General features: G+C 42.0%; 1 protein-coding gene across 2 annotated transcripts; it reads left to right on the top strand.

Moving 5' to 3' along the window:
- The first annotated feature begins 816 nt into the window (after positions 1-816).
- LOC137603731 (L-threonine ammonia-lyase-like) lies at positions 817-19322 on the top strand. Of its 2 annotated transcripts, XM_068327465.1 has the most exons (11): positions 817-1056; positions 3755-4070; positions 6153-6269; positions 8023-8264; positions 10307-10472; positions 13350-13449; positions 13587-13662; positions 13838-13963; positions 15901-16068; positions 16181-16238; positions 17626-19322. In XM_068327465.1, exons 1-11 carry the CDS (start codon positions 947-949, stop codon positions 17722-17724), a joined length of 1578 nt encoding a protein of 525 aa, XP_068183566.1. In that variant the 5' UTR covers positions 817-946; the 3' UTR covers positions 17725-19322. The 2 variants fall into 2 exon arrangements, 1 of the variants encoding a protein (XP_068183566.1); XR_011037315.1 differs by lacking the exons at positions 16181-16238; positions 17626-19322 and adding an exon at positions 15304-15470 and having other exon boundaries at positions 15901-15986.
- The last annotated feature ends 718 nt before the right edge of the window (positions 19323-20040 follow it).

The following is a 20040-nucleotide window of genomic DNA, read 5'->3' as shown; positions in this document are numbered from 1 at the left end:
CAAAACCGGATGTGTGTTCTCACGCTGAAATGACCATCATTTATGACCCCACAGCTAGAGAAAGGAAATACAGACATGCACTAACACACTACTAGATGTTGCATCACCTCTATCCGGTATAAAACAGGCTGTTTTCCAGCAGGGACACAAGTCTCTGCGTATTTCCACTACAATCACACAGCTGCACAAGTGCACCACATTATTTACACACGTTGCAGGAGAGTACTTTTTTTTTTCTTATTTGTCATTTTATTTTGTTACAATTTATTTGATATGAACAAAATAAAATTAGAAAAACATTAAATATGAAAATTTTTATAAAATGCTTGTAACAGCTGTTCAAACGGCTGATTTAAACACAAAATCCATTCTTCTTTCCACAAGAACACTTCCACAAGAAACAAAGTGAATCAGGTCGCCTCATGTCCGTCCTACAGAAGTGTTTCCTGGTAGGCAGCATCTCTTTCTACAGATGAACAAGTGGATTCAAACAACCCTGGCCTCTCTGAAGTGGCTTCCTTTATTTATTTTGCCCTTTAAATTACCCATAAGCCCACTTTCTCTCATTTCTGATCCTGCATGTCAGTCATCTCCACTGCTCTGGGCCTTCAGGTCGCTGCTCCCAGATAAACCCAGTCAGCACCGGTCTCCTTAGACTGTCTGATTAGCGTTGCGTCATTGAAAGTGGAAGTAATCCTAGTCTGGGACCAGGAATAGAGCCCAGGGAGGAGCCATGTCACTGGAAATACGCTACAGAGCCCACATGGCTTGTGTGCCGGGGTAATCCTGATTTAAATAGCTGGTGGACAGGGAAGAGGGAGGGAGCTGGCCAGGGGGGGGCATCACTGTGGCAGCAGCTCCAATCAGTGTTACACTTACCCCTGGCCGCCCGCAGCAGCAGGACCAAAGACTTGCTGGAGTTTAGGAGGACATTATTACCATCAGGATGAATTTTGCTGCCCAGTTGTTCTACTCCAGCTATTTCAGCGAGCGACGTCTGTACCCCCCCAGGTCTGCACTGAAAGACAGAGAGGAGAACGACCCCTTCTGGCAAAGGTAGGAACTTAGAGCATCTAGTCTCTCAATCCCCTTAGCTCTCTGTTAACTCGCTCTTTGAGACAGTTTCCCTTCACCTGGACAGAACTACTAAATCCACATCTTCAGTATCAGCTTGTTCCTCCTCCATTCCTCCACCTCCTCGTTTGTTCTTAGCAGCCAACCCCCCCCAAAAAACACTTTGAGATGATGTATTACACCATGAAATCATCCTTACCATGAGTGGAAAATCTCATTTCCCCCATAGGGACCTAACAGTGTGACAGAGAGTGTGCTGCTAATCTCCTTTCAGAGATCGACAAAGTATTTAAAATAAAAAAGAGAGAATTCAGTGTAATTCTATGAACATGTTCACGTGTTTGTGAGTTCTTTAATGTAGTTTCTGTGCTATTGTATTGTGAAATATATAAATTACATCACATGAGAAATCTTTCCTCCATTTGTGGTTTTGGATAGATTGATAGAAAAAATTATGAAACAAATGACTTTATTATACCGATGTTACTTGTTTTGTATGTGGGCTAAAGTAAATTCAAAGGTATGTAGAGCAAATTGAACATTACACTATGACAAATTAATGACAAGAATGTAATACAGCAAACAGTTAGTCTTCAGAAGGACGTAAGATAAGAAAAGATGCACTTTAGTGATCCCAAACTGAAATTCAGATGCTGCAGCAGCATTCAGACAAAAAGATTTTTAGTAGGTAGTCACGTGATACCGTACGCACATCCCATTGGCTGACGGCGTTGGACTTCCGTGAGACACAAAAGTGCTTTAAACAGCCTATCAGAAAGTTTTAAAGGTCATACAGATAGAAGGTGGTTTAATATCAGTATGGGGGGGTTCACAAACGTTTAAATTACCGTAGATAATAAAATAAATTGTCGCTGTATCGTAGAATTCTGTTATTTGCGGGTGGTTCCTGGAACTCATTAACCACGAGGAACGAGGGGTCACTGTGTGCATACGTTTGTTTGACAAAATACTATAGTGCTGTGTTAATTTCACTTCCACTAATCTTGTACTTTTCAAACCAAATGGAACACTACTGCAAACTGCTGACCTTAAGGGTGAACAAACGTACTGGTTGGTGACAGAAATGCACCGATGTGTTCAGCAGTCTCCCTCTATTGCTATTAGACATGGTTGTTTTCATATTCCTCTTCTTCCCATCTTGTGATTCGGTTTCCTCTGTTTTCCACGGTAACATGTTTGCAGTTGGACAGGTAATCAGTTCACACCCTGACATGGATGCTGATTCAATTGGACAAAATCTGGCACAAAATGTCGTTTGTAGATTTAGAAAACCCTATCTGTACTATCATGTAATAAATTCCACTCATCTAATGAAGGAACAATTTTTTTAATATAGTAGTGATCTAGACATGAGCGAATCTCCTGCAGCACAAAGTTTCAGAATTAACTACTGTGTGTTGACATCTGTTGATCTCCATTAGTGGCTAACCTTCATGGCCAGTCTTCATTGGCTAAATCATTTTCATTATAAGTATACTGCATAAAGGTGCTGTGAATTTTTATTTGTTTAGTATCATACATTTGGCAGAATATTAAATATATTATGTTTACTTAAATTCAATGTCATTTCATAAAGGTGTTGCAAATTTTCCTGTCCTGACTTTGGCCATAATACAGTTATTATAATAACCAATGTTATCATAATAATAGTAACATTGGGTAATTTTTTTTAATCATTATTATTATAATTAGTATTAGTATTATTAGTATTATTGTTATTATACTATCATTATTACTATTATTAATTTTTTTTTAAATGCTGTTAATATAATGACATTTCAATTATATAGAAAATGAAGTTACTTCCTACTGTAATCAAGATGGTCGCTCTGATTAAAAGCCACTTTTCTCCAGGGCTCTGAACCAGTTCATGAAACAAAACCAAAAACCAGAAACTTTTGGTATTTTGCCAGGAATGAAAACAAAACCAAAAACTTAATATTTTTTTAATGTTCTGGAACAGAATCGATTCTTCAAAATAACTAATCGGTCAATACCATTTTTTTTTCACTCAATGCGTGATGAGAGCAGAAAAAAGTTAAGGAACATCACCAGCAGTCAAGGAAAAAAATCCAGTCTGGATTATATTCATTCAAACACTGCAGTCTGTCAATCTGAAATTGTTTGATTTAGACACAAACCCATTGGCTGCCAGTCAGTCATTTCAGAGCAGAGTTCCTCGTACTGCCAGCATTCTGTAGACATTAATATCCTTTGCTGGACTTTCCCTGCCTCTCTGTATTCTCTTTCTGTTCTTGATCAATCACCAGTTTGCTCCCCGGTGACCTCTGACACTCTGACACACACAAACTTTGTTGCATCGTAAAATTTCTCCGTCTCCCTCTGAGTCTCCATCCTCTGTTCTGTAACTGGATCAGCGTTGTCCTGTTCACTGCGGGAACATATGTAAACTAATTGCTTCAACTGTCAATTTAAAAGTCCTAAAGCGACCTGCCTGTTTATATTTACAATGAACTTTATTATCCAGTTCAGGAACGTCAGTTCATGGGTGGAACGTAAAACCAGAAACGTTAAAATTCTGTTTCTGTTAGAAACAAACCGACTGTGAAACATTCTGGGTCAAAGCGCTGCTGTTCTCCACTGCACCACAGCATACCTGTTTTTAATATTACCATATTCCGGTTGTCTTCTCCCCCAGAGAAGAGCTGCGACTGGGCCCCAGTCAGCCCGGAGGCCCTCACAAACCCACCAGTAACGGCACCGCGGGCCGCGGACTCACCCTCATTGAACCCGAGAGACTGAAGGACTTTGGCGAGGAGGAGCTTCTTAATGGGGATGTAAAGGCTGATGAAACAGAGGTGGTGGGGGGTCTGGAGACCACTTTAAGAGACCCTCCAAAAACCAGACGCATCAGCGAGTTCAAGGTTGTCCCCAAACCTCCGTACCTCTGTTTTGAGGACATCAGCGCTGCAGCGTCCAGGATCCAGACGGGGATCCAGAAGACACCCTGTACGGTACGCTAAGACACTGTGAGCTCTGATTGTGGATGGTAGAAGAGAATGTGGTGAGTGACTGCTGCACACCGAAACATGATCTGAGTGACTGCTGCACACCGAAACAAGATCTAAGTGACTGCTGCACACCGAAACATGATCTGAAACTAGACTGATTGAAAAAGGAGTTTATTCAAAAACATATTGTAATTGTCTGGCTATGCCAGTCACACTTGAAATGAAGATTACCAACAGTTTCAGGCCAACAATGACGATTCGACCAAAGCAGGTTATTGAGGTTAAGTGTCATAAAATTGAGTGAATGTAATGATTGCACATCAATCAATCGATCAAGTTGTATTTCTAAGCGCTTATGCAACAGATTTTTCAAAGTGCTTTAACAGACAGAAACCCAACAGAACCCTCCACAGCTTAAACGACGATGGCGGGGAGAAACTCCATCATTGAGGAAGAAACCCTGGGCAGGACCCAGACTCTTTTGGGCGACCAAAAGGTTCATTTGCCTTGATTGATTGGATGGAAAAGAAATAAAATGAAGATAAGAGGAGAGTCAGAGAAAGAGAAAACATAAATAAGGCCTTTACCCCATGCCAGTTGTCAACCACTTGACAAATCATCTCTGAACGGAACAGTCACACACCAATTTAGAGCAATTTTGTGTTCCTGCTGGTAGAAGACGGGGATCAAGCCATCACTGTTGGCAACTTAACAACTATCTTTAGGTATGTGACAAAAGAACACCGAGTTGTCTTCACCGTCCATGACTGTTTGCATTAATGTCAATTTGGCTGATTCCATTACTGCTTCCATATTAACTGTTATCCAACTGTAGTTAGAACTGTAAGGTCCAGGTTAGGTTTTTTAAGAATACGTTTGATTACAGCTACTTTCAAGGGCCGTGGTACGTATCCTGTTGATAATGACAGGTTAATTATATTAAGGAAGTGGCTGCTAAGTAGTGGTAAATCTTGTTTGAGGAGTTTTGTTGGAACCAGTTCCAACAGGCAGGTGGATGGTTTAAATGAGGAGACTATTGAAATAACATGAATAATCTCTACTGTGAAAAAAGACATCCATAGAACCAAAAGGTTCAAGAGTCAACCAGGTGGTTTCTGGATCTAAGGGATTTAAAGATGGACTGGAATTGGTGGAGGGCAGGACGCCATTAATTTTATCTCTGACGCGTAGGATCTTTCAGAAGACATTCATTAAAATGGTTACTGAGAGTTGGTGGGACACTAGGCTCAAACACACTGTGGTTCTTTACAGTACTGAACAACAATCAGTGGTTGTTTTTTGGTCCTCTATTAATGAGGGATATTAAGCTGCTCTAGCCAGAAGTGCCTTCTTGTATTTGTGTATACTATCGTCCAGACTAGACTATTGTAGATTCCTGTTCTCACACTGCTCCAAAAAGTCACTGTAGACACTTCAACTAATCCAGAATGCTGCTGCCCATGTTCTGACCAGGACCAGTACCAGAGACCAGGTTCTGACCAGGACCAGTACTAGAGACCAGGTTCTGACCAGGACCAGTACTAGAGACCAGGTTCTGACCAGGACCAGTACCAGAGACCAGGTTCTGACCATGACTAGTACTAGAGACCAGGTTATGACCATGACCAGTACCAGAGGCCAGGTTCTGACCAGGACCAGTGCCAGAGACCACATTCCTCCTCACTTCCAAAGCCCTTGGTGGCACCGACCTATCTGAAGGAACTTTTAGTTCCATATAATCCATCTAGAGCATCACGCTCTCAACATCTGGGGTCTGTCTGAGGTTTCTGCCCCTTAAAAGGAAGGTTCTTTTCCTTTTTCCTCACTGTTTACTCCTGGAGAATTACCTTGGGTTTCTGTAAATATGTTTGAGATATAGACTTGGAACAGTTCTTTGTGTAAAGTTCCTTGAAATGACTCCTGTTATGATCTGGAGCTATATGAATACAATTTGATTTAATTTGATGATTGCGTGTCGTTTTTGAAAGCAACAAAATTCAGTTTTTGCTTATTTGACTGACTGTAAAATTCTGTTAATACAACAAAATAAAACTGGAAATGCTAAAATGCTGGTGCTTTGTGCAGTATTCTAGGTTGTCCAAGCAGTATGGAATGGAGATGTACCTTAAAAAGGAACACCTGCACTACACAGGGTCCGCTAAAGAGAGAGGGGTCTTGTACTTGCTCACCTGCCTGGAACAGGTAACAACAACAACAACACACACACACACACACACACACACACACACACACACACACACACACACACACTACAAACATATACAGTGATCCCTCGTTACTCGCAGTTCATGCGTTCCAGGACCACCCATAAAAAACGAAATTCCATAATATATCCATACATCCATCTTCCACCGCTTATCTGGAGTCAACAGGGAGCCCCAAACTTCCCTTTCCCCCCACATCCACCAGCTCTGACTGGGGGATCCCAAGGCGTTCCCAGGCCAGTGTTGAGATATAATCCCTCCACCTGGTCCTGGGTCTGCCCCGAGGTCTCCTCCCAGCTGGACGTGCCAGAAACACCTCCCTAAGGAGGCGCCTAGGGAGAACCTCATTCCCCACTCGGAGAAGGCAGTCCACCGGTTTCCTGCTGAGGACCATGGCCTCAAATTTGGAGGTGCTGATCCTCATCCCCGCCGCTTCACACTCGGCTGCAAACAGGACCAGTGAGCGCTGCAGGTCACAGGCTGATGACGCAAACAGGACCACATCATCTGCAAAAAGCAGCGACTTACTGCCGAGAACCCGAACGCAGCTCTCACTTTGGGCGTACAGGGATTGGATGGCCCTGCGGAGAGGCCCCCTCACCCCATACTCCCGCAGTATCTCCCACAGTATATCCCTGGGGACTCGATCATACGCCTTCTCCAAGTCTACAAAACACAAGTAGACTGGATGGGCGTACTCCCAAGACCCTCTAGGATGAACCGGGACGGAAGCCACATTGTTCCTCCTCAATCTGAGGCTCGACAATTGGCCGGACCCCCTTTCCAGCACCTTGGAGTAAACTTTCCCAGGGAGGCTGAGGAGTGTGATCCCCCATCATCCTCCAGCTCTGCCTCTGCAACAGAGGACGGGTCAGTTGGGGTAGTTGGATTCCGGAGTTCCTCAAAGTGTTCCTTCCACCGACCGACAACCTCCTCAGTCGAGGTCAACAGTGTCCCATCCTTGCTGTATACAGCTTGGATGGTCCCCCGTTTCCCCCTCCTGAGGTGTCAGAGAGTCCTCCAGAACAACTGTGGTGCTGTCCTAAAGTCCTTCTCCATGGCCTCTCCGAACTCCTCCCACACAAATTAAAGAAAAGCGTTTCTTTATTACACAGAACGCTGCGTTCCGTGAGTCTCTGAACACAAAGCACTTCCGGATGCTGTCAGCCAATAGAATGCACGTACGGTATCATATGACTACCTACTAAAAATCTGCGATGAGGTGAAGCTGCGTCTCTTGAAGCGCGAACAAGCAAAGGATTACCATATATGTATATGTATGTATGTATATAAACGTGTATATATACACACATACATATATATATGTGTATTTGTGTATTTGTGTGTGTGTGTGTGTGTGTGTGTGTGTGTGTGTGTGTGTGTGTGTGTGTGTGTGTGTGTGTGTGTGTGTGTGTGTGTGTGTGTGTGTGTGTGTGTGTGTGTAATACTTCATACATTGCAGCTGGTGAATGTAGTTTCATCCAAGGAAAAGATGAGAATGTCACCAAATACAGAAAACAAAAGTGTTCATCATTTGTCAGAGGAGTTCATCTGGAGAAATAGATTAAAAAGTGGGTTTTTTCTCGTTTGTCTCCAATGTGCAACAATCCTTACTTGTGTTTAAGACCAACCAAACAAACTCATACATCATTTTATAAAATTAGTTGTCTCAGTCTGACGATGGAGACCAGCAGAGATGACCACCTGTTACTGCATTCATATCCTTCCAGAAGCAGCAAAGGAAAGGTGTAATTGTGGCCACTGACTGCAGCTTCTCCATGGCCGTGGCTCACCATGCTGCGGAGCTGAAAATCCCCGTGTTTGTTATCATGCCATCAAGCTGCGCTTTGCCTCGCCTCAGGATTTACAGAGACTATGGTGCCATGGTCATCTCCTATGGCAGCACTAGCCAGGACTCCAGGAACCACGCCCACTGTCTGGCTAAAGAAAATGGATATCTCTATCTGGAAGAGTAGGTCCTTCAAATGTTGACCACAGAGGTCTCAATGTGACTGCTTTACCGTAACCAGAATTTAACTTCTCCAGCTTTGAAGTCAAGTGTTACGTATAAATATAGTCTCTGTATCTGTGTGCAGTATGTGTACCAGCTTTACCAGTGTGTGTATGTGTGTGCAGTTTTGTATTTGGTGCAATTCAGACATGCAAAGGGAAATTAGATTAGACTAAATTAGGTTAGATTAGATTAGATATGCTTTAATGATCCAAACTGGGAAATTCACAAATTGGATTTCTAGGCTGGATTATGGTAACTGTTGTACAATGAATAGTGAGTATGGTCTTTGCAGGCATTTTCTTAGCATACAGGTGATAAGCCTTTATAGTTACCTTATGTATATTAGTTGTTTCATCCTGACATCAGCTTTATATGTCCAAGTCAAAGTGCCACTGGGACAACAAAGTATTTGTATCTCATTATAACAGCTAGCCTGTAAGTTGCCTTAAGAGTAACATTTGATAAAAGCAGGTGCCAACTGTCTCTGTATAATTCATGCTTTAAGGTTCCCTCCAGAGCAGCTAGTACGATGGTCGCCTGAGCTGATCCAGGTCTCGCCTCCTATTCTGTGGTCTTCAAAACTGTTTATGGGCCTGAAGCCCATGACATTTGGCAATTGCACTCAATTTGTTGCCAGACGCGTTGAAAGAACGTGACATTTCAGGCTTTGGTGGACAGAAAACTATAACGCTAGAGTTATAGACGTACAGACTGCTAGACAAAGCAAGACTTTCGTCTTTTCATCCTAAATCTTTTGACGAAATACTGGAGCATGTTGAATCACACTTGATCTGATTGATTTGCATTTAAAAAAAAAAAAAGTAATCACAATGAATCACAAGCCTTAATGTGTCAAAGCTGACAATCATTCCAGACAAATGTTTTCAGTTGAAAAAGTTTTCCTTCATGTAACCTTCATGTTCCCATTTTATAGATTATGGTTTGTTTAAGGGCGTCACGGTGGTCCAGTGGGTGGCGCTGTTGCCACACAACAAGGCAGGTCCGGGTTCGAGTCCCTCTCTATGTGGAGTTCGTGTGTTCTCCCCGTGTCTGCATGGGTTCTCTCTGGGTTCTCCGGCTTCCTCCCCCCTCCAGAAACATGAACTTCAGGTTAATTGGCCGGTCCCAAATTGCCCGTGTGTGTGTGTGAGTGTGTGTGTGTGTGTGTGTGTGTGTGTGTGTGTGTGTGTGTGTGTGTGTGTGTGTGTGTGTGTGTCTGTGTGTGTGTCTGTGTGTGTGTTAATCTGTGTATATGTCTGGCTCCGCGGTGCACTGGCGCAGCACCTGGAGTTTCCCCCACACCTCACACCCTCAGTCAGCTGGGATAGGGTCCAGCATATCGCGACAACAGATGAAGCGGTTGTGAAAATGAATGAATGAATGAATGAATGAACGAACGAACGAACGAACGAACGAACGAATGAATGAATGAATGAATGAATGAATGAATGAATGAATGAATGAATGAATGGATGGTTTGGTTAACACTGTGTCCATGAAGCAGAGGAAGGACATCAGGATCTGAAGTGTCTTAGACCCGAGGTGAGATAGTTTCACTGAATAGTTCTGCTTGACACACACTGGACAACCTGTATCAGCTGCCAGGTTTTTAATTTTAGACTATTTAATTACTTGTTTTGGGGGGTTTTTAATTACTTGGTGTGGGAGATCATTGGACCTCTTTCAATATATTGTTTAGTAATACTTTTTGAAAGAGTTGAGCAACTGGAAATACATTAACCGCAGCAATTCAGCTTATGAAGAAAAGTGTCATAAGAAATAAAATGTCCATAACATGCTGCCTGTGAGAGAAGCTACGCGTTAAGGCTGGAGTGTGAACGTATTTGTCAGCCCTTAGCCAAACATCTTTGAACAGTGTAGAGAATCTAAGTGGAGAAAATTTAGAATCCTTATAACAAGTAATCCCTTCTATTTATTCTGGTGATCATTAGGAGTCAGGCGGCCTTCACATGAAGCATTGCTCTATCTTTGTTTTCCAGAGATGAAAGCCAGTCATATCTAGCTGGACTGGGGACTATGGGCCTGGAGATCTTTGAACAAGTGTCCAACCTGGATGCAGTTCTTGTACCTGCAGCAGGACAGTATGGTCTCTTAGCAGGAACAGCTGCAGCCATCAAGCACCTCAATCCCAAAGTTCATGTCATAGTAAGTTAGCAGTGGAATGAAACGTTTAAAAAGTGTATACAGCTGTCAACTCCAATGAAGGTCAAGATTGTTAATGTGTCTACCTCAAAATCTCTTGCTTGTCCTAACCCTAACCCCTAACCTTAACCCTTAACCCTAATCTTAACCCCTGACTCCTAACCCCTAACCACAACCCCTAAACCTAATCCTAACCTTAACCCCTAACCCTTAATGGTTTATTATTGTTTATGGGTTGTTGTTTTTTTAAGTTTTTGTTTTTCAGGCCTCTTCATGGGATCACCAAAACTTTTTGATATTGGATTAAAAAAACACACAACACTTCATTGATTTTTATTTTATTTTACTTTTTACATAACAAACTAAAAGAAACACATTTTATTACATTATATACATTAATTCTAACAAAGATGAAAACACACTTACCTTAATAACTGTTAAGGCTCGCTCAGTAGGACGGAAAAAGACCCCGGTTTAGCAAAATATTACTTTCTATTCATTATTCTGGCTGTTAGAGCGACAAAACATTCTACCTGAAGATGTCCTCATGGAGACATCTTCCTGACTCACCTCTCCGCTCTGGAGACGCTCCCACTCCTGAGCCACACCTGCCTCCTTCTCCTTTCCACACAGGATCTGATTATCTCCCCACACTCACAGACAGAAAACTAACCAGCTTAAATATACTAGAGCTCAAAGGATGTAATGATAGGGAAAGGTTATCACAGAATAAAAGTGAACATAATGCATAAATTGATTGGCCAATCAAAAATCAAAATAAGCTACAGTAGTCCTTTAAATATACAAAACTAATTCCTCAACTTGTAAATCTAAATAACACAAAGAATAACTAACTATACAAATTCTCCATTATGCAAAATGATATAAAGTGTGTGTGTGTGTGTGTGTGTGTGTGTGTGTGTGTGTGTGTGTGTGTGTGTGTGTGTGTGTGTGTGTGTGTGTGTGTGTGTGTGTGTGTGTGTTTGTGTGTGTCCATGGATGTGTGTTTGGGTGAGTGTTTGTATAGGAGTTACACTGATAGGGTGGCAGGCCCGTGTTAACCTCCCTTTACAGTAAGACTCACACTAACCTCAGCAATAACACACTTGATGATGACCGGAGGTGAAGGAGTGTGGATGGAGGTGCGTTATGGTCAACGTTGCCGCGACCCCGGTCCCCAATATGAGGACAGTGCAGGCTCTGGTCCCAGCTGGGGCCAGAACAGATATCCAATCCAGTCCAATACAACTTTATTTGTTGAGCACTTTACAACAACCACAGTCGACCAAAGTGCTGTACAGACGAATAAATAAAAAACATTATGGATAAAAGACAAAATGGCTCAAATACTGTAAGTAAATAAATTAATTGAAAACATAAAACATGGGTAGAAGCAAAAGCCATAAAATGAGAGCAATAAAATCAGATCAAATAAAATCCAGTGTCTATCTAGATGCTAAAAGCCAAGGAGAAGAGGTAGGTCTTCACACAGATTTAAAAACAGACAGAAGAGGCCTGTCTGATCTGCTGAGGCAGATTATTCCATAATTTAGGAGCCACAACAGCAAAGACACGGTCCCCTCTGGGCTTCTGTCTGGTTTTGGGCCCTCAGGAGCAGCTGATCAGCTGACCTGAGAGAGCGAGCAGGTACATAGGGGAGTAGAAGCTCAGAGAGGTAAGACGGGGCAAGAGCATTTATAGAGATTTAAAAGTAAATAAAAGAATTTTAAAATGGATTCTAAAGTGTATGGGCAGCCAGTGGAGTGACGCTAAAATGGGGGTAATGTTCTTACTTACGTAACCTTAACCCCTAACCCAACCCTACTCTAACCCTAACCCCTAACCCAACTCTAACCCTAACCCCTAACCCAACTCTAACCCTAACCCCTAACCCAACCCTAACCCTAACCCCTAACCCAACCCTAACCCCTAACCCAACTCTAACCCTAACCCCTAACCCAACTCTAACCCTAACCCCTAACCCAACTCTAACCCTAACCCCAACCCCTAACCCAACTCTAACCCCTAACCCAACTCCAACCCTAACCCTAGACATGTTGCACAGGACCAGTAAGACCCAAGTGAATTGACTGACTGCATGCCCCATTTAGCAGACGATTGTGTCTACAAAAACCCAGGATAGGGGGTCTCTTACTTCTGATTCAATCTCCAAATGTTCATTCTGGGTTCTTTGGGTACGTCCCAGTCCAGATTTTACTAAAGGATGCACCATTTAGGCTCAGGGGTTGTATTTTATTCCTAAATTGTTAATAGGTTCACTCTAAAATACACGTTTTCATAAGTGTGTGATGAATCCTAAGGCACTGGCAGACATGAAGTGAAATGTTCATACATACTGTATATGATTATAGTAATAAGTTAAGAAATGTGTTCAGGTGAGAGGTGGATTCAGCTGTCATTTAAATAATTGGAAAAATATTTACTTCAGACCAGGACTTTGTTTGTCATTGGCTGTCATGTCCCTCAAGATATTAATGAACGTATGACATTTATGATGGTTCATTTACAGACCAAACTTTCAATTTATCAGTTTGGACTCAATAAAATATGTCTGTCTGTCGGTCCATCCATCCATCCATCCATCCATCCATCCATCCATCCATCCATTCATCCATCTATCCATCCATCCATTCATCCATCCATCCATCCATCCATCCATCCATCCATATGGGCTTCTGTTAATTAAACACCATGGGCACCAGGCATGAAAATGGTGACATTTGTTGGACAGTAACATTCCCACTTGCACTGTTCAGTGGACAGAGACCATATTATTTCAGGATTTTTGGAAACATCATTAAAAATATTGTATAACCACAAAGATCCACTCAGACTAAAACGGCTGGCTTTATTCTACAGGGAATTGAACCAGAAACATTTCCTCTACTGCTAAAATCTCTGAAAACAGACAGCCCAGTCAGAGAAATACACGGCAACCCCAATAAGAAACTCTACACAGGTAACGTCAGGTAGTTGTAGTTCCAGATGTGTCATAGAGAATTGTTATCTGAATGCTTGACATTCATCATCTGTATCCGCAGAGCGTTTAGTTAGAAACTCACAACTGATCACTTGTGAACTTGTGCCTGTTGTCAGATCTGATGGAGAACTCACTGGGCGTGAACACCTTCCAGCTGGCAAAGAAACTAGTAGATCAAATCATTTGTGTCAGGTACTGTGTCTGCACCGCACATTTACAAATTGTAGTACGATTACCATATTCCATATAATGATACAGAAATGAATTATTATACGAGTATGTTCCAACATAAAATAAGTTGAAATAGTGAAGTTTAGAATGGGCTTGTGATCTAAAGCTGTCACCCTTCTTTCTGTCTGCCTCACAGTGAGGAGGACACGTTGGTGGCAATGCTGCGCATTCAGGAGTTTGAGCACTCCACTGTGGACACGGAGGGGGCGATGGGGCTGGCTGCCATCCTGGCTGGGAAACTACCTGAGCTGAGAGGCAAAAAGTGGGTCACACAGTTATTACCGAACCTGGCTGAGCCAAGTAAATAGAAACAGAAAGGCAACAGAAACAAAACATTCAATTTAAGATGTAGCTCTGAAGATTATGGATGGTTCCTTGTTCCTATCAGGGTATTGGGACTGGGAGTAAGGAATGAAATTATTAAAATGAAAAAAAAAGACAAACCAAAACGGTTACAGTGCCTTAGATGTTTAGGCAGTCCGCAATTTACCAATTTAAATTTGCCCGAATGATTCCTGTCATCTGCCACAAACACAGGTTCAGTCTGTGGGGTGTGTGTTTGAGCACTAGAGTGCATGGATGTTACGTGGAAAATTGTGAATGAGAGAAAGAGAAAACGTTGAGATAAGAAGGAGTACATGTAGAGGAGGAAAGCCTTGCATGAGATTGTAAAATTACAGACAGGGCACATAGCTGAGAGTTACAGCAGTACGGAAAAAGACAAGGATGGTTACTTAGGCCGTACAAGTGTTCATCTTATCTGATCAAACACATCCTGAAAGGTAAGATAGAGTAAGTTAAGACTAACTTAAATTTATTGATCTCTCAACGGGGGGAAATTCACCTCGAGAGATGTTGAGGTAGGGCAGATTAGTGGTAGTACACTAAGTGAACCTGTCATGCTGTTGGTGACGGGCAGCAGGAAGTCACTTTGAAGTGTTGTACACTCTGGCTGCAGTTGGAGTGAATGACCTGTGGGGGCGCCCTGCTCTAACAGGTGATCAGTCTGCCACTGAAGCTGCTTCCCAAGGTCCCAAATGTTATAGTTTGGTGGTCATTCTTAAAAAAAACAAACGTTTTACAAATAAAGAAAGATGTCATAGGTTTTTATCTTTTTACTTTTCATTCAATAGTTTTCTTTGCCTTTAATTCATATATTCTTCTGTGGACACTGAACCAAGCTGACAGAACCTTCAACACACAGTTTTTTTGTAATTTGTGTGTAGAGAAATTTGTCATTATTTTGTCTTGGTGCTGACATTTAGCCGTGTCTCACCCATAGGAACAATCGTGTCCATTACGGTACAAATGTTCAGATTTCTGCTGGTTTTCTCTTGGCTTCTCCTGCATCTTCTTCTGTACTGTCCACAGTAATATCTGTAGTAATGTCTGTAGTAATATCTATAGTAATATCTGTAGGATTGTCTGTCGTAATATCTGTAGTAATATCTGTAGGATTGTCTGTAGTAATATCTGTAGTATTATTTGTAGTAATATCTGTAGTAATATCTGTCTCTTTTCCTTCATTACCTTTTGACGGTTTTTTAGTCAGGGTAACGCTCATTGTCACTTGGTTTTCTCCAACTTTTGCATCTTTTTCAGAGGCTTGGTGATAATGTTAGACTAAGTCGTCTCACTGCTGCGTGTGAAACCAGCAGATTTTAATCAGACTGAATCACGCAGAAGAGTCTTGTGATGAGAAACTTGCACAAGATCAAAACACAATGGCGATTTCCGGGTTTGAAATTTAAGTGGAAAAATGATAAATTGTGAGTATTTTTATTGAGTGAACGTGCATTTTACCCATTATTATATTGCGGAAAAAGTAGCATCAATTTTTTTTTTATTGTAAGGACCCAGACTCTTTTGGGCAGCCATCCACCTTGACTGGTTGGGTGGAAATAAAATACAGTTGGGAGTAAATGAAATACAATTAAATTAAAAAAAATATCAGCTACTAAGGACATTAGCACATACAGCATTTGATGTACCGGTAAATACTGATCGAATTTCAAGATTAGCTTAGAATGATGTTACATTCCTGGGGAGGAAGACACATTACTAATGAAGAGTGTTCTTCAAATGAAAAAAGAAACTATATTATTTTTTGAATCATGAACAATAAGTCTATTTTAATCATGAAGCGATATCAGCGGGGCGAATACAACAAATGTTTGGCTGGACACATGTGTGCTGTAGGGTCGCTGTAGTGGTGAGCAGTGCCAACATGGACCTGGAGCTGCTGAGGCAGTGTGTGGACCAGGCTCTGGTGCTGGACGACCGTGTCACTAAGTTCTCTCTGCAATTTGGAGAATTCCCAGGGGACATGGCAAAGCTGCTGAACCTCCTATCTAGAGAAGATGTGAGGTAAATTCAGTGACAGCCAATTTAAAGATATTTGACTCATTATGAGGGCTAACCTGTGTAAATAAATGCCAGTCTTAAATTGTTGCTCTCCCTGACTATTTTGCCCACCCAGGTTGTTGGATGTCTGCCATCAGAGACAAAGCAACAAGTCCCAGCTATTCAAGACAAAGGTGGGCAACAGATTAGTTCCCCACACCTCAACCTAGTTCCTTCTGCTCCTTGTCTGCAATCTGTTCATCTTGCTGAACCACTTTCATTTATATAACATCAGAGCTGATTCTTCCAAGAAGAGCAGGTCTAGACTGGCTTTATCCTACAGATCAAACAATCCCTCAGGCTGCGTTCAGACTGGCAGCCAAAATCCCATTTGTAGCCCATGCAGATTGAAAGCTTTTGTAGTCTGAACAGTCACACACCACATGAAATCCGATTTTTGCAAGACGGATTGAAACCACATTCGGGAAGCAGTTTCCAATCTCATTGTGAGAGATGCTTCTCAGTCTGAACAGCCTCAAACACACAGATTAGTTTTGACTGTCTGCCATGTTGCTCTACGCTCGCAAGCGCCAATGCCCATTATGGAGCGTGGAGGAAGCCTCCGCATCGACGTCGTTGCCACAGCAACTTGTCATATCGGCCAATAATGTGACCCAGTCTGAACAGAGCCAGATCCCATGTGGATCTGGCTCTGTTCAGTGTGGACGGTCAGCCCTGACAATGGGATATGGAACGGAATCTGATTGGAGTTTGATTTGCCTGCAGTCTGAACGCAGCCTTAGTAACAGCAGCAAGGAAAAAAACTGACTTCTCTTATTTTGGTTTTCCATTGTTGCCGTTCTGGCTGAAAGAAAAACCTAAAAAGAGGTGCAAAAGTAATAACAAAGATATTTATGCCAAGTAAACTATCTAGTCCATCGATAATTTTCGGGGATGATAATTAAACTGCTGCATTCATAGTTTTCTCTTCACCATGTAGCAGTGCATGTCAGTTCAATTGAAGAGGCCTATTTTAGCTCGATTGTGACTTGAGTGCACTGGAATAGTGGAATGAATCACTGGAGGGAAGACCAATGGAGCCACAGTCGACACATTACTAGTTCCCTCTAGGTTTGGTCTTCTGTGTAATGTTATATCAGGTAACTACAGTTGGGAGCTGTTCACATAAGCTATGTCAGATATTTCATGCAATTAATGATTTATTCAGTTGTTTTTTTTAAATCTGGAAAAAAAATCATTAATTGTGATTTTGTGCAGACAAACAAAATGACCATTCATATTCAACATTGGAGCAATAGTAGTACAGTGACAAAGGAAACTAAGGAATCTCAAGTTAACACAAATAATTGATGTGCAGACAGATTTTTAAAGCAATATTATTTTCCATAAAAGGTTCTAGTTGTGTAAAATGAATGTGAAAAAAGATTATTAAACTGCTTGTATCAGTGAACAAATATGACTGAAGCTTCTCAGAATGTAGTGACACCACAGTGATTCAATAATGCGCCCCCACCCCCTGTCCACCCCCCAATAACTGACTGTATGACCGTCTGTTGACAGGTGGAGTGTGTGGTGGAAACCAGGGATAAGACACAGAGTGCTCAGCTGCGTAAGACACTGAATGAGCGATATCCATCTATATGCTGGCTGGACCACTGATCACAGTGTGAATACAAACCATTTAAGATAAGATGAAATAAGATATTTATTAATCTCACGGTGGGGAAAATAAACCCTAAAATGGTATTTCTGTAAGTAAGGTGGAAACATCCTGTCGTATACAAACATGACAGCTGCTATAGGATGAATACACTGGGTGTGTGTCTGCTGAGAGGCATCAGGTTTAATGAGCAAACAGTACACTGTCCATTACTCTCCATTGCTTACACTGCTACTGTTAATGCAGACATAAATTACCTGTGTAGTTTAACACGGCTCACATCTACACTGTAGCAGCAGAAATGAAAGCCAGATTTTCAATTCATTTCATTTTTGCATGTATTTCTGTATTTGTCTGGGATGATAAGAGTGATAGTTGTTTTTCTCCAATAAAAACTAACTTGAGATGTCACAAAGGTTTGTGATGTTTGGTAAGACTGTTTATTGATAATGCATAAAAAACTATTTAAAATGTAAAATTTCTTCTCAAAGTGTGATGAAAAAGTAGAAATTATTTAACATTACTTTCCTCTTAGCTGTAGAAGATTATTGGAGTAATTTAACTGTCCATGACGCTTCCAGCCATGGAGACGTATTCCTTTCAGCCAAATTAGAAACAATGGGACCTTTCAAACGATCTAAAGCACATGTTGTAAACCACACTAGTGTTCCATGAGAGGGTGTGAGGTGTGCCGTGGGAATTAAGCTACTTCTCACTTAAAGGGTATAAAAAATGAGTTTCAGTACTGCAATCTGGATTCTGAGACAGTAATGCAGCACTCCTCCATGCCACTGGGTGGCAGCATGTTGGAGGCAGCAGGTTGTTAATTTCATGTCATTTTGCGACAAAAGAATTAGTGATGCACACAAAAGGTGATGTGACAGCGATGGATATGTTTTTTAAAAGGAAACATGCTAAGTCCGAACTGGGCCCTTGACAAACTTGCATTTCTCGATGAAGCCTGAGAATGAGAGGCGGTCAAAAGTAAGAAAGATGGCTAACCCCAAGGAATACAGCCAAAGACATTCTTCTTTTGGATTTACTTTCAACGACACCACACACCACTATGTTTGGTGTGTGGAGAGAAGTTAGCTAACAGTGCAAAGGTCCCAAACTACCTTACACACCATCTCCAAAGGAAACACCCATCACTTCAAAACAAGAACATTCATTCATTCATTTTCTGCGGCTTCATCCGCCATAGCGGGTCACGGGCAGCTGGAGCCTATCTCAGCAGTTATAGGGCATGAGGCGGGGGACACTCCGGGCACAACGCCAGTGCACCGCGGAGCCACAAGGACGGACAATCATGCACACACACACTACTACAGGCAATTTGGGACCGGCCAATCAACCTGAAGCGCATGCTTTTGGAGGTGGGAGGAAGTTGCAGAACCCGGAGACAACCCCCCCCAGACACGGGGACAACATGCAAACTCCACACAGAGCAGGACTCGAACCCGGACCTGCAGTGTTGTGACGCAACAGCGCCACCTACTGTGCCACCGTGCCGCCCAAAACAAGAACATGTAATATTTTATTAGTCCGTCTGAACACACGGAAAAAATCCATAAAGATGAATAAAAGACTCTCAAAGCTGAACTTGTATCTACAGCTTAAAAGTCCAACACTGTGGCAGGGGTTTATTTTTTTAAATTTTTTTTATTGTATTTATTTTTTGGTAGGCAGTCACATGATACCGTACGCGCAATTCCATTGGCTGACGGCATCTGGAACTGCGCTAAGTTCCATGAGTCTCGGACTTCAGTGAGACACAAAAGTGCTTTAAACAGTCTATCAGAGTGTTTTAAAGGTAATACAGATAGAAGGTGGTTTAATATCAGTATGGGGGGGTTCATCTTCTTTTCCTTTTGGCTTTAATGTAACCGCAAGAGGGCACAAGCCAGTGTCTTATTGTGCTGGTCCCAAGCCCGGATAAATACAGAGGGTTGATTTTGATTTTGCCAAATCAATATGCAAATCTAATTAAAGTCAGAGAGGCCAGACTGAGATGGTTTGGACGTGTCCAGAGGAGAGATAGTGAATATATTGGTAGAAGGATGCTGAGTTCTGAACTGCCAGGCAGGAGGCCTAGAGGAAGACCAAAGAGGAGGTTTATGGATGTAGTGAAGGAGGACATGAAGGTAGTTGGTGTGAGAGAAGAGGATGAGAAGACAGGGTTAGATGGAGGACACTGATTGGCTGTGGAGACCCCTGAAGGGAGAAGCTGAAAGGAGAAGATTAATAATATGCAAATCGAATATATGACTTCCATACCAGATCGGTCGAGGCCCACTGCCATCGGTGCTGTTCAT

Source organism: Antennarius striatus, chromosome 11 (genome assembly GCF_040054535.1).
Source record: "Antennarius striatus isolate MH-2024 chromosome 11, ASM4005453v1, whole genome shotgun sequence".
Taxonomy (NCBI): Eukaryota; Metazoa; Chordata; class Actinopteri; order Lophiiformes; family Antennariidae; genus Antennarius; species Antennarius striatus.
Note: the sequence above shows the minus strand (reverse complement) of the source record. Positions and strands in the feature narration are given on the sequence as shown.

Bases quoted from the DNA above. Each gene is read 5' to 3' on its own strand.
- LOC137603731 (XM_068327465.1), top strand. From the start codon at position 947: ATGAATTTTGCTGCCCAGTTGTTCTACTCCAGCTATTTCAGCGAGCGA. The intron at 10,473-13,349 runs GTAAGTTAGCAG...TTTATTCTACAG, and splicing joins ATCCCAAAGTTCATGTCATA to GGAATTGAACCAGAAACATT. The intron at 16,069-16,180 runs GTAAATTCAGTG...TTGCCCACCCAG, and splicing joins CTATCTAGAGAAGATGTGAG to GTTGTTGGATGTCTGCCATC.